General features: G+C 47.8%; 2 protein-coding genes across 4 annotated transcripts in view; both read left to right on the top strand.

The window, feature by feature from the left end:
• Positions 1 to 4,858, top strand: part of kif13a (kinesin family member 13A) — a 66,972-nt gene extending 62,114 nt beyond the window's left edge. For all 3 annotated transcript variants that reach the window (XM_042107248.1, XM_042107246.1, XM_042107247.1), the window contains 2 exons: positions 827 to 1,793; positions 3,099 to 4,858. In XM_042107248.1, coding sequence (XP_041963182.1) covers positions 827 to 1,793; positions 3,099 to 3,235 — 1,104 coding nt within the window. In that variant the 3' untranslated portion in view covers positions 3,236 to 4,858. The remainder of the gene's footprint in view (positions 1 to 826; positions 1,794 to 3,098) is intronic.
• Positions 4,859 to 5,195: 337 nt separating this feature from the next.
• On the top strand, positions 5,196 to 13,575 carry rbm24b (RNA binding motif protein 24b). The gene is made up of 4 exons (XM_042107269.1): positions 5,196 to 5,747; positions 6,415 to 6,538; positions 6,790 to 6,844; positions 13,125 to 13,575. The coding sequence occupies exons 1-4, from the start codon at positions 5,580 to 5,582 to the stop codon at positions 13,468 to 13,470; spliced, it is 693 nt and encodes a 230-aa protein (XP_041963203.1). The 5' UTR covers positions 5,196 to 5,579; the 3' UTR covers positions 13,471 to 13,575.
• Positions 13,576 to 14,285: the final 710 nt, after the last annotated feature.

Below are 14,285 nucleotides of genomic sequence, written 5' to 3'. Positions count from 1 at the left end.
TACTCACACACACACAACACAAACATGCACTCACATACTCACACACACCCACACGTACAGTCACTCACCTACTCTCACACACACCCACACATGCACAGTTACTCACCTACTCAACAAATACACCCTGCTCTAAGATACACTCCACACACACACAGGGAAAAGCTAGTGTGTGATTGGTCAGCCCTCATCAAACTCAGTAACCATGGTAACATCATTGCAGAGCTCCTCCCCCTCTCATCTCCACCTGTGATGTCACAGCTAACTCTCTGATGTCAGAGCTCTCTGACATCACTTCCTTTGCCCTCTCCTCAACCCGTTTTTAGCCAATGGGGTCACTCCGTGTCAAATCAGATAAGGTTGTTGCTGCACCGTCACAGATTTTGTTCAAACCTTGTCAACATCATAAATGGCTCCCTAAACCAAGGCCTGTGAAATATTTCTGTTCAAATCCTGTCTTTTCAGCCCTTGATATTACTCATTATCAGGGAAGTAATGTTTGAGCATTAATATAATGAAGAGTATTATTCATAGCCAGCCCAAACAATGTTCTGATAAAGTGTAAAAGAGAGTGAAAAATGAAAACATTGGAATTTATCAAAAATATTTTACAGGTCTTATAGTTTTCATATGTAAACATTATGTAGACAAACTTTGAGCAAAATCTGAGACAGTGCGGAAACCATTTTCCTGGAATCTTTCTGGAATGACCCCAATCAGACTGTTAGTTTCAATCTGCCTGTCTGACCATGAACATTCAATGATGTCTCTGCGTGGGTGTGGATATGTGTGTGTGTGCGTGCGTGCGTGTGTGTGTGTGTGTGTACAGGACTCGGATGAGGAGGAGTGCGATGTCCCTGTGAGTCCGGTCCAGGGCGGGGTGCCGTTGGAGACGTATGTTCCAGAAGACTTCGCCAACTTTGACGTGTACAACGCCAGCCTGGAGGGCAGTGTGTGTGTGCGTGGGGAGCGTGGGCGTGCCGGGGTGTGTGAGCGTGAGTGTGTGTGTGTGCGCGGGGAGCGTGCGCGTGAGTGTGTGTGTGTGTCGCGCAGCCCGACGGTGAGCAGCTGCACCAGTGGCTACTTCTCTCACAGCGCCTCCACCGCCACCCTCTCTGACGCCGCCCAATCAGATGCCACGCCAGCCGACGCCAGCCACTCAGACACCACGCTTGCTGATGCCAGCCAATCAGACACCACGCTCGCTGATGCCAGCCAATCAGATGCAACGCTCGCTGACACCTGCCAATCAGATGCCACGCTGGATGAAACCAGCCTATCAGAAGCCACGCTTGGTGATGTTGTTCTACCCAACAGCAGCAGCAGCAGCTCGGAGCAGCTCAGCAGAGACTGCTCCCACACCCCTGCTGCAGCCACACTCACACACAAACACTCACACACACATTCCTCCTCGTCGCTGACCCCTCCTGGCCCCCCCCTCTGTGTTCTCAGCACCAGTCCCGAGTTCTCTGACTTCCAGGGGGCGGGAGAAGGACTGGGGGGGGACACCTGGCCCAAACTCACCTCCCTCGACCCCCCCAAACTGACCAATGTGGACCCCCCCACCGAACCCAAACTTGCCAATGGTCAGGGTCCCAGGCCACCCCATGAGGGATCAGTGGAGCAGCTCCCTGATTGGATGGCTCCGGGGGAGGGACCAGTGGAGCAGCTCCCTGATTGGATGGCTCCAGGAGAGCTGGTGTGGGTGGGCGGGCACTGTGGAACTGTGCATTATGTGGGCGGAGTCGAGTTTGCTGCTGGAATCTGGGTGGGAGTGGAGCTGGAGCTAGCTGTTGGTGAGTGAGAGTGTGTGTGTGTGTATGCAGGTATCTGGTTGAGTGTGTGTCTGTGTGTGTATGTGTGTGTGTATCTGTGTGTCTATGTCTGTCTGTGTGTGTGTAACGGTAGGTTTCCACACAGCAAAACACCAACAACAACGGCCAACAGCAAAACAGTAGTGTCTGCGAGCAGTGCCTAGCGAGGCATCATAATGAAGATATACATTAAGTACGTAATATACAGGGGCCTTTATGCCTGGACCATAAACAACTATTTATATTTGTGAACACAACAAAGTCACTAAAACATTCATGGGTTTTATCAGGTCCCTTGCCACAGGTGTGTCAAATCAAGCCCCTAGTTTATGAATGCAAACTGCATGGTGCTTGATTTTATGCACCTGTGGCAAGGGGCCTGATTCAGACCCATTAATATTTCAGCTAGGCTTAAATGAAACGCAATGTCCGGAAATGCAAGCGGTTGGGCCTATCGGCTACCTGAAAAGTTTGAGTGTTTAAACTAACATCTACAGTGGTTTATTAGCCCTAAGTTTGTGTTACCCTGAAAAATCCAGAGTTCTCGCAAGAGCACAATTTAAATTGTCTCTGCGAGACACTCTGGCAATGAGTAATGATGCACGTTACTTTTACCACTTGTATCGCGGGGAGCCAATCACATCGGTGTATCTGATATAGGCGGGCCAAAGTCGAGCTAAACAGATGACCGTTGTAGTGTTATCCAATTGTGTCGAAGTCCGGAATCAGTCAGTAAACATTGGTCTGGCCATGAATAATGTAATGGCCCAACTCGAGGGGCGGCACCAAGCATGCATTTGAAAATCGTATAGTGTTATCCAATTGCGTGCAGTGAGATTTTCAAATGCACGCTTGGTGCCGCCCCTCGAGTTGGGCCATTACATTATTCGTGGCCAGAATCTTTCTAGATTACCAGGGTCTGGAATCTCCAGGCTGTTTGTGTGACATATGAACCAGAATCTGTGTTGAAGCACCAATGTTCGTCCAGAAACCTTTTAATCACATAGATGTTTCAAAGCCTCCGTAGTCTAGTAGATGTTTTAATGTTACATCTGTGGCAGCCTCCGTTTTTCCTTACTAAGAGTAGGTCTTAGAGGCTTTGTGAATAACTTTTAAGAGAAAACTCCTAGCTAAAATCTTTCAGTGCAATTTAGGAGTCTTAGTAGTGTTAAGATAAAATGCTTTGTGAATACGGGCCCAGATCTGTAATGTTATCACCTCCACAGTTCTGTTCTCTGGGCCGAGTCTCCTCTTGACCACTCTCTTCTCTTCCTGTTCCCCCCGCAGGAAAGCACAATGGTACGGTCCAGGGGCGTGTCTACTTCCGCTGTGAGGCGGGACACGGAGTGTTCGTACAGCCCGCCCACCTGAGCCGAGACCCGCCCATCTCGCCTACGCAGCCCCCCACACCCCTCCTACTGTAGGATAACACACGCACACACACACATGAACACACACGCGCACACACTGCCTACACCACCGTAATGCTGTTGGACACCCCACATACACACACCAGACAGGTGAAGGTGGGATAACATCAATCAGAACCTCTGGTCACGAGCACATGATGGCAGTACTGCCTGCAGCACGATCTGGCCTGGTGTGTGTGTGTGTGCGCGTTCATCTGTTTCTGTGGAGTTGCAGCATTTCTAAACCATCACCACGAGTCAGGACCAAAGATGCAGCCCTTTAATATGCTCTGCACATAGAGTATAACGTGTATGTGTATGTGTGTAAGAGGGGGGTATTAGTGCTCAGTGCCATGTGAGTGTGTCTAGGCAAAACACAGCCAATAAATCTGCTCAGCAAATATACCGCTGTGGAAGAGTGTGTGTGTGTGTGTGTGCGTGTACCCTGTGGGAGTTGTCAAGTCGATTTCACACAGAGCCTCTGCTCACAGCCTTATGACCAGGCCACCGTTCCCATGGATGCAGCTCACCTGTGACCAGAGCCATTGGACATCACACCTGTGTACAGGTGTACAGTACACTTCTGTTTGTCACCATGCACACCCTTCGGTTGCTATGGAAACCCTAGTGTGCCTGTAGAGAGCCTTCTCTCCTCCATGGACACGTGTGTGTGTGTGTGTAGCTTGTAGTGGGTGTGCGTCCCTGTGATCAGGGTGGTTAAAGGATGCTCTGTTTATTTGTTTGTTTGTTTTTTGTGTGTGTTTGTTTGTTTATTGATTTTTCTGCCACTAGTGCGTTGATGAAATGAGTGATCTGTTTGCACAATGCTTCATACTCATGCCTATATCAATGCCCATATGTTTGTTTACCTTATACATTTGGGTAGACTTTTGTTTGTTTGTTTGTTTAACTGGCTTGAGGACCAGAGGGATGGTGGGAAATATGTCTGTGTGTGTGTAAAAATGCTGTACCTGGTAACGGAGGAAGACAAACCCAAGACCTTACTGTGGAAAGGAGTACCGTGCTGCTCTCCGGGATGAGGAGGTGTACATACGTGCTGCTCTCCGGGACGAGGAGGTGTACATACGTGTATTTGAACATAGTATTTACAATATTATATTGTACAGAATTGTATTTATACTGCATCTCAAAAATACTGTTTTAAACTGGTACAAAGAGCCTGTAGAATACAGAACGTTTATGACCTAAACTTCAGCCTCTGAGTGCTCTGTGTGTGTGTGTTGGTAGATAAAGAGATTGAGTATGTCCTAATGGAGAGGGCATGTTGTAGACCCAGTCGCCTATAGTAGAGCATCACTAAGACCTGTTGATTGTGTGTGTGTGAGAGTGAGAGAGAGGTGACATAAAGGTGTCCCAACCAAATTAAGTGTAGCTCCTCCTAGGTAACGTTATTTGAGCGAACATCAATGGTAATGTGTTAGCAATAGCATAAAATGTGACCTAGCTTGTCAGGTTAGTTTTCCACTCAGAATTTTGACCTAATTTGATTTGGACATTAATCTACCCTGATGATGGCCTGAAATTCTGCAATCATAGTTGCCAGTTTTATTGATGAGCATTTGTTTTTAAAAGGACAATCCATGCCAATAAGAGAGCCAGATCCCCTCATCATAAATAAATGCGTATTTTCAAATGCAGTTTTTGTCATTATTTTGTTAAGTTTTACTTGGTTTATAAAATACGATTTTAAAAATGAAAACGTTGATAAAACTACCGTTTACACCAAACGGTATAAAACTACAGCTGCTGCTGCTGAATCTGGTGTGACCTTTCGTCTGCCCTCGTTAGTGTGTGTCCTGTGGAATGCATGCCGTTTCCCCGTGTGAGCGCGCGCGGTGAATAAACCGAGCTGGACATGATGTCACCATTACTCAGCATGAATGATTTGATTTCCCAACTCAAGCTTACATCCATAGATAAAGCTTGGTAACAGACTTCCCCAGGTACACAAAGCGAGACGGGTGGTATATATGAATAGAACGAATGACATGGTTTCGATCAGTTTCGGATGTCGTTCACCAGTTCCCGGAGAGTCGGAGCGGAGTTCCGACCCTGTGACCCACCGGTACGCGTGTGGGGTGGGGGTAATGGTGATGGGGTGGAGTCCACACGTGCTCAGTCAGTCTGCCGGTGGAGCAACAGACAGAGCGCGACTTTTCTCTCAAGGGCAACTTGCAATCAGAAATCAATAGTTAACAACTTTCCAGGTGCGCTTGGACAAAACTACACGACCCGTGTACAAGCACCTCGATATCTGACACTGTGCTAGTGTGTTAAAGTTTGTTTGGAAACACTACAGGTTTCACGCGCTGCCCCGGAGTCCGTGGACAGACGGAAGATGCACTCTAGTCAGAAGGACACCACCTACACGAAGATCTTCGTCGGTGGGCTGCCGTACCACACCACGGACTCCAGCCTCAGAAAGTACTTCGAGGTGTTCGGAGAGATCGATGAGGCTGTGGTGATCACCGACCGGCAGACGGGAAAGTCCCGGGGCTATGGATTTGTAAGTAGCCCAATAATAGTCCTGTCATCTAACATTATTGCCCCAACAAAGGGAGAGGCTTACATGCTGCCAGCTGATATGCCTGAGGGAAAGTTGTATGTATTATTAGTTGAGAGGGTGATTTCCCGTTTAGTTTGTGTTGGTCAGCGTACTGATAAGTAAACATGCTGTTAGATTGGGTGTCTGGAGAAAGTAAACAGCGTGCTATTGTAGGACAAACTGAGGCGCGTAAACAGCCTGTGGAGTTGAGTAATTGTGGACCGCTGACAGGGCGCTTGATGCCAAAGCCAGTGAGATCGGAGAGCATTTTTAGTAGACGGGTGAGGGGGGCTATTCTAGATAGATAGCAGCGAGTAGCTCTCACCAGCCTAAAATAAAAACGAATCAAGCATGACCTGTAGCAGCTCATTAATGCCATGCTTTGCAGTCTATATTCTGTGATCTAATCTCTAAACAGTAGTTTTTTGACTTCCGACCCCCAGCAATCTGTTCCAAATGTTCTGTCCACTTGTGTTGTTCTGGGATCCATCTCCCACAAACAAAGCAGTTCCTCTTGCTGCTCCGACTGTGTGCTGCATTCTGGTTAGACAGGCTTCTCTGCCACTACCACTGGGCACTGCTGTCTGTTGAATGCTTTCTGTGTGTGTGTGTGTGTGTGTGTGTGTAGGTGACCATGGGTGACCGTTCATCAGCAGACCGGGCCTGTAAGGACCCCAACCCCATCATCGACGGACGCAAGGCCAACGTCAACCTGGCTTACCTGGGGGCCAAGCCTCGGGTCATGCAGTCAGGTAGGGCCCGACACAAACACACACACACACATTTATATACATCTACACACACACACACCTATACACCTACACACACGCATATACACATACAGAGCTCCAGTCATATGGAATTCTATATTTTCCTATGGCCTAGTGTGGCTCCTGAGATCTAGCTCAAATGTGTCTGTTGATGGTGCCGTCCACCAATCACAGCTGTTTTTGATGTGTGTGTTGATGGTGCCGTCCACCAATCGCAGCTGTTCTTGTTGCAGGGTTCTCATTTGGCGTACCACAGATCCACCCAGCATTCATCCAGAGGCCTTATGGGTAGGTCAATGCACCTCCCACACACACACACACACATCTTGAATGTATAATCAGTGTAAAGCTGGTGGGTCTGTAGCCGGGGGGGGTGGGGGAGGTTGTTGAGTGGACGGCCTGCAGGTGTGAACATCTGATGGTGGATGCCGCGACTGTTGGAATCTCCCTGACCACCCAATCTCCAGCAGAACCACTGTTCTCACACACACACACACACACACTGTGTATCTCTTTGAAACACACAAACACACACATTGTTCATCTGTTTTTGACAGGGGTCTTGTGTGTGTCAGCTGTGTTATCTGTGTTTTCAGTGTGTGATGTGTGTGTCGTCTTCCTCAGGTGAGGGATGTTTGTTGTGTCTATCTTAGATGTGTGTTGTCACTGTTGTGTGTGTGTGTTGTGCTTGTCAGGTGTGTGATGTGTTGTGTATATCAGATGTATTGTCTTTGTGTGTGTGTGTGTGTGTGTACTTGTACTTGTGTATGGGTGTGTTGTCTTCCTCAGGTGTGTGTGTTCTGTGTAGGCCTGCACGATTCGGGGAAAAATATGAATCACAATTTTTTTAGCTTAGAATTGATATCAATAGTACTGTGGGCAGCCGTGGCCTACTGGTTAGCGCTTCGGACTTGTAACCGGATGGTTGCCGGTTCGAACCCCGGCCAGTAGGCACGACTGAAGTGCCCTTGAGCAAGTCACCTAACCCCTCACTGCTCCCCGAGCGCCGCTGTTGTTGCAGGCAGCTCACTGCGCCGGGATTAGTGTGTGCTTCACCTCACTGTGTGTTCACTGTGTGCTGAGTGTGTTTCACTAATTCACGGATTGGGATAAATGCAGAGACCAAATTTCCCTCACGGGATCAAAAGAGTATATATACTATATTTACTTATATCACGATTCTTTGCCACAATTTTTTTTTTGTCATGAAGTGTAACGTTTATTGCACATATGAACCATGACAAAACAAAACAAATTGGAAGTACTAAACATAGATTTTTTTGGCACCTGTAGCACATTGCGCATCACCACAAGCCTGTAAACATAGAGGCTTCAATGAATATAGAAAATACTGGCCATTTAAGTACAGTAGGCTACCAAAAATAGTACATATTGGCAATTCCACGCAAAACTGTCACATCCATAACGCCAACACAATGCCATCGTATTTAGTTGGCGTTATGGATGTGACAGTTTTGCATGGAATTGCCCATATAACACATTGAACTAAATATGGTCCTGATACAGGCTCTATCTGAACTCCTTGAACATGTCTTTACATAATTAAAACATGTCAATCAACATGCTGCAGCTACAGCTTCAGTCTCTAGAGAAATGGAGCTTGTCACTTGCCATTTTAAGTACAGTATCAAAAACAGAATGATTTCTTAGCACACTCTTGAACTGCTTGCCTTAGAGAATTAACATTCACCTGGCCATTCAGTTCAGTTTGAGACTGAGTGGTTGGCTGATTCTCGTCACTAGTACCCAGTGTTTTTGCAGTAGCCTACCCTAGGCTACAGATTATTTCTTAAAGTTATTTCTCCTCCACAAGCTCATGTTATCAAACAGGTGCTTTCTCTACGTCCTCCGCAAATTAAGCCACAGGTAGTTCGGTAGAGAAACGTTTGAATAAATAAGCATTTGCGATTGACAACACGACTGACAACGTTATGCTATACTAACGTTATACATTGGCTGTGGGTGAAGCCTTGAACTTTGTGAGAACATAGAAGGGAGAGCATTGCAGCGCTGGGGAGCGCTTTAAAACTCACAGAAGAAAGTAGCAGCATTTGTGATTCAGTCGGCTCGTAAAATTAAATGAGAAACAAAGTTATTTAAAAATGAAATGGCGGTGAAAAAAGGGGTGAATCAAGATCGCGATTTTATAACAATTTATCGTGCAGGCCTAGTTCTGTGTTCGACGTTGTCTCTTATGTCAGTGTAATGTTCTGCGCTGCAGGTGGACACGCCGGAGTGGGACTCACCTGTCTCCAACCTGATTGGCTGTCATCACGTTCATCTCATCTCTCTGTGATCTGATAGGTTGCTGTGATGTTTAACCCCCCTCTCTCTGATCTGATAGGCTGCTGTGATGTTTAACTCATTTCTCTCTGATCTTATTGGCTGTCATGATGTATAACTCATCTCTCTCTAACTTGATAGGCTGGCTTGAGGACTAGCGGAGGGCCGCGTGGTCAGTTGGCCAGAGCCAGCCTGTGTGTGTTTACACACGAGCAACACGGTGATTGGCTGCATGGGTGCTGTTTCAGTGTAAAGATTCGAGTTTCCACTGTGTGTGTGTGTGTGCGCGTGCACGAGTGCGCGTGTGTTCCATGTCCTCTGTGAGGGCAGTGGACTGCTGTGTGTGTTGGTTGGACTGCTGTGCTTTGGGAATACACACGCTCCGCTCAGAAGAGAGGAGAGTGGACTTAAGGTGTGGTGGTGATGGTGGAGTGTGTGTGTGTGTGTGTGTGTGTGTGTGTAGTGGTGTTGTAGAGAGTGTATTGCTCTTTAGAGTGTGACCTCACCTATTCACAGGGTAACATGACGTTGCCATGACGACTTGATTGTCGCCATGAAAGTGTGATTATGAGGCCGTTACCCTGGACCCTCGGATCTCTCCTAGAATAGTAGTGTGTGTGTGAGTGTGTTTGTGGTGCTCACCCAGTTCAACAGCGCTGCTACTGATGCTCATAGCCGCTACGCTAACCATTCACCGCCACTGACCGCCTGAGTCAACTCTACCTTAACACTCACCTGAGTCACCTCCACCTAACTCTCCCCTGAGCTTAACACTCACCTGATTCAACTCCACATTAACACTCCCTGAGTCACCTCCACATTAACACTCCCCTGAGCTCAACACTCACCTAAATCAACTCCTTCTTAACACTCACCTGAGTCAACTCTATTTTAACACTCACCTTAGTAATACATAGCCCCCCTGAGCTTAACACTCACCTGAGTGACCTCTACCTGAGTCTCTACCTTAACATCATCAGTCCTTAAAGCAGCACTACAGTTTTGGTCTGAAACTAGCAGGCTAGCTACATAAACATGCTAACCCTTTCAAACACCACCCAAAGCTTGCTAACATACTTGCTGGTGGCTGGTGGAAATGACACGTGTGTTTATCTGTCCCTCTGAGGACCATATGCCAAAATGAAACACATTCATTTGAAGATGATATCACAGTGAAGGATGAATGGATAAAGTGAGAGAGAGAAAAATAGAGATAGATAGAGAGATGATGAGAGAAGAGAGAAGCAACAGGATGGATGTAAAAAGGGATGGAGCAATTGCAGGAGAGGGGGAGAGACACAGAGAGAGAGAGAGGGGTGGAATTACAGGAGAGAAGAAGAGGTGCCCAAATAGGCCGCCTGGAGCCAGACCTCAGATTTAGCTTCTCTGGACAGTAGCAGCTGCAGTAGACACACACACATACATACATACACACACACACACACACACTCATACACACAGCCTGTCTTCTGTACCGCTGCACGGGTGACTGATCCCAACAGGCCCACTGACAACAGGTGGGGTACGCATGCATACACACACACACAAACACACACACACACACACACACACACACACACACATTCCAAAAGCTCAGAGATTACCCATGTGTTGTGGTGATTTACAAAGCACCTTTATTTAGCCTTGAACTTTAGACAAATCACTGGGTGTCCCAGAGGCGTCCAAGAGCAGGCCAAGAATACCACTGCACAGGACCAGCAGCCTAAGACACACACACACACACACACACACACACACACACACACACACACACACACACACACATGAAAACACACACACATGCAAGCGTGCACACATACACAGAGACACACACACAAACAGGCAGACATTAACAGCAGAACAGAAAGGCCTCACTAGCCAAAACCCCTCTTCTTACGTCCAATTTTTGATGAACAGTGTAATCTCTAATGTTTAAAATAGGGTTGCTATCAAAAGAGCTTGTAAAGAAAACAAAGAGTTCTTCAAAAGAGCCAATGCAGACTAGCAACTCTTCACTCAGAGCCTATTCAGTCCAGGAGAATTTAAAGCTTTAGCCTACAGAAGGAATGTTTACCGACTTTAGCAGCAGAGCTAAGAGCAATGCAGTGAGGGAGTGTTAGCGCTAGCAGTAGAGCGGAAGGCAGTGTGGCCAAGGGTTAGCAACAGCAATGCAGTAAGACCGTGTAGAGCTGTTAGCATTTAGCCACAGCAGTAGCACTAAGGGCAATGCAGTGAGACAGTGTTGTGTTTTTAGCATTAGCCACAACAGTAGTGCTGAGAGCAATGCAGTGAGGCAGTGTAGAGCTGTTAGCCGAGCGCTAGGAGAACCACTAACAGAATCGGTCCTGATTCAAACCTCTGAACGAAGCTGGCAGCTGATCCAGTTTGCTACTACCTCTTGCCAGACATGAGAAGTGTGTGTGTGTGTGTGTATGTGTGTATGGGCCCACATTCACTATGGCGCCCTGCCCGTCCTTCTTGAATGTCGGGGTGACACAAAATAGCCACACCAGACCCTCATGTCACTCTAGTCCTGTGTGTGTGTGTGTGTGTGTGGACAGATATAACACTCTAACACCTGTTGTTCTGCATGTTGCTGGGTGGTGACTGTTGAGCTTCCCTCAGTAAGTTCACCACAGTTTGCCCAGATACAAAGAGCCACAGCATAACGCTTCTCTCTCTGTCCGTAGCTCGATAGCTAGTTCTATCTCTCTTTTCTCTCTTTCTATTTCTCTCTCTGTCTTTCTATTTCTCTGTGTGCTTTTATTTCTGTCTCTCATTCTCTATCTCTGTCTTTCTATTTATGTTTCTCTCTTTCTGTCATCCCTTTCCCCCTCTCTCTTTTTCGCCTCCCTGGCAGTTTATTTTTGGTTTATTTCTCAATCATTGTGGTTCGTTGTAACAAACACATTGACAGACACACTCTCACACTAATGGAGCACTAAGGTCTTCAAGTGACCTACACACACTCACACACTAATGGCGCACTAAGGTCTTCAAGTGACCTACACACACTCACACTAATGGCGCACTAAGGTCTTCTAGTGACACACACACATTCTTCACATTCTCTCTCTCTCTCTTTGATACACACACCCTCTCACAGGCACACACATACTTGTGTTGTTGAGTGGGGACTCGGCTTCTGCTAACCTGGACTGCATTTCCAGAAAGCGTTGTTGAGAAAGTCTTTTGGTAGCCAGCTGGAACGATAGCGGCGCAGTTTGTACGTTAAGTTAACCTCCCTCCCAACACCTTAAGAGATGTGCTAGTAAGAGATGCTAGCACCCATAGGTTTCAGCTCTCTTGCTAGCATGCTAGCACCCATAGGTTTCAGCTCTCTTGCTAGCATGCTAGCACCCATAGGTTTCAGCTCTCTTGCTAGCATGCGCTCCTCCAAATCCGATGGTGCTGCTGGGGTTTGGAGGCTGGTCAGGTGCAGGGCTGAGCCGTGTGGTCGGTCGGTCACAAGGGCCGTAGACAGAGAGAGCGTTCAGAAGAACCTCCATCATGCTCTGGGGGCGGGACCTCTCAGCTCTGTTCAACACACTTTCTGGAAACACTCCTCTGTGTGTGTGTGTCTCTGTGGGTGATTAGGTGGGTCAGTGGATGTGTGTGTGTGTGTGTGTGTGTGTGTATGTGTGTGATGGTGTGTGTGAGAGTTAGGAGTGTGTGTGAGAGAGAGAGAGGAGTGTGTGTGTCAATCTGATTTTGCTATCTGGGTCTGGTGTGTGGTTTTGGTGTTTGAGTGAGCGAGTTTGGCGTGTGGTTTTGGTGTTTAAGTTAGCGAGTTTGGCGTGTGGTTTTGGTGTTTGGTTTTCTGGGGTTTGGTAGTTTGCGGTGTCTTTTTTTGTTTTTGGGCTGTTGGGTAGTTTGCAGTGTTTTACTTGGTTTGGCATTTGGGGTGAATTTGGTTTGGCGTTTGGGGGTGAATTTGGTTATTGTGGTAGTGTAACGCCTGCTTCAGTAATCACCAACACGGAGCCATTGTCTGAGCTACTGTGTGTGTGTGTGTGTGTGTGTGTGTGTGTGTGTGTGTGTGTGTGTGTGTGTGTGTGTGTGCGCGCGACCCCAGGCCCCATAACCCCATCAGCCCAATTGATGTCTCAGGGCTCCAGTGCTGGTGTGTATGTGTGTCCTAGTGTGAAAACAGTGTGTGTGTGTTCTGGCTGCCCTGAGCTGCAGTGCTCCCTGACCTCTGCCCCCCCCCCCCCCCCCCCTGTGACCTTTGCCCTCTGACCCCGTGCCCTGTGCTCTGCTGCAGGATCCCGGCACACTACGTGTACCCTCAGGCATTCGTCCAGCCCAGCGTGGTGATCCCTCACGTGCAGCCGCCCGCTGCCAGCCCTGCGGCCGCCGCATCTCCCTACCTGGACTACACGGGCGCCGCCTACGCCCAGTACTCCGCCGCCGCCGCAAACGCTGCCGCCGCCTACGAGCAGTACCCCTTCGCCGCCTCGCCCGCCGCGGCCAGCTACATGACGTCTGGGGGGTACGGCTACGCCGTCCAGCAGCCCCTGGCCTCACCCGCGCCATCTGCTGCCGCAGCAACCGCCGCTGCCTTCAGCCAGTACCAGCCGCAGCAACTGCAGTCGGACCGCATGCAGTGAACACACACACACACACACACACACACACACAGAACCACTCACCTCTTACACACACACACACACACACACACACACACACACACACACACACACACACACACACACACACAGAACCACACACCTCTTACATACATGTAAATACACACAGTCAGTGCCAACAGTCACACACACACACAAACACACACACACACACACACACATACTGACACAACACACATGCAGACGCACACACACACACACACCACAAACTAACAAGTAAACAATAATAGTGAATAATGTAGGAGGGAAAGCTGGTTTTGAAGAGCTTCTCATCATTATTGGTCTTTAATTATGCAGCATCAGTTATTTAATAGTTATGTGTTTGTTTTCTCCACAGTATTTAATATTTTTTAGTAGGAATTTAATTTATGTATCTCTGAAGATCTCTGTTTTTATTTGTTTCCTGTTGGTCTAGTTTGTTTTGTTTTGTTGTTTCGGATGTGAACCCAAGTCTAGATGCTGTGACACTGCGTGTGTGTGTGCGTGTGTGTGTGTGTGTGTGTGTGTGTGTGTGTGCTCGTGTGCACATACCTATGCAACTTGATGGGAGTTCCAGAGACACTTGACGACAGCTTTTCCCTGGCACAGACATCCAACACACACACACACACTCTCATACACACAGATATAGACAGATAGGGTGGGGGGGGGGGGGTTAGGGGCAGAGCTCTATAGAATTTCTTTAAATTGTATTATGAAGGCCATTTAGATAGCAGAGCCTCAACTGCTGTCGTTTTATAGAGTGTGTGTGGATAATAGGGCAGATTTTCTAAGTT

Source organism: Alosa sapidissima, chromosome 10, assembly GCF_018492685.1.
Source record: "Alosa sapidissima isolate fAloSap1 chromosome 10, fAloSap1.pri, whole genome shotgun sequence".
NCBI lineage: Eukaryota > Metazoa > Chordata > Actinopteri > Clupeiformes > Clupeidae > Alosa > Alosa sapidissima.
The sequence above is the reverse complement of the archived record's forward strand: the minus strand, read 5'-3'. Positions and strand labels throughout refer to the sequence as shown.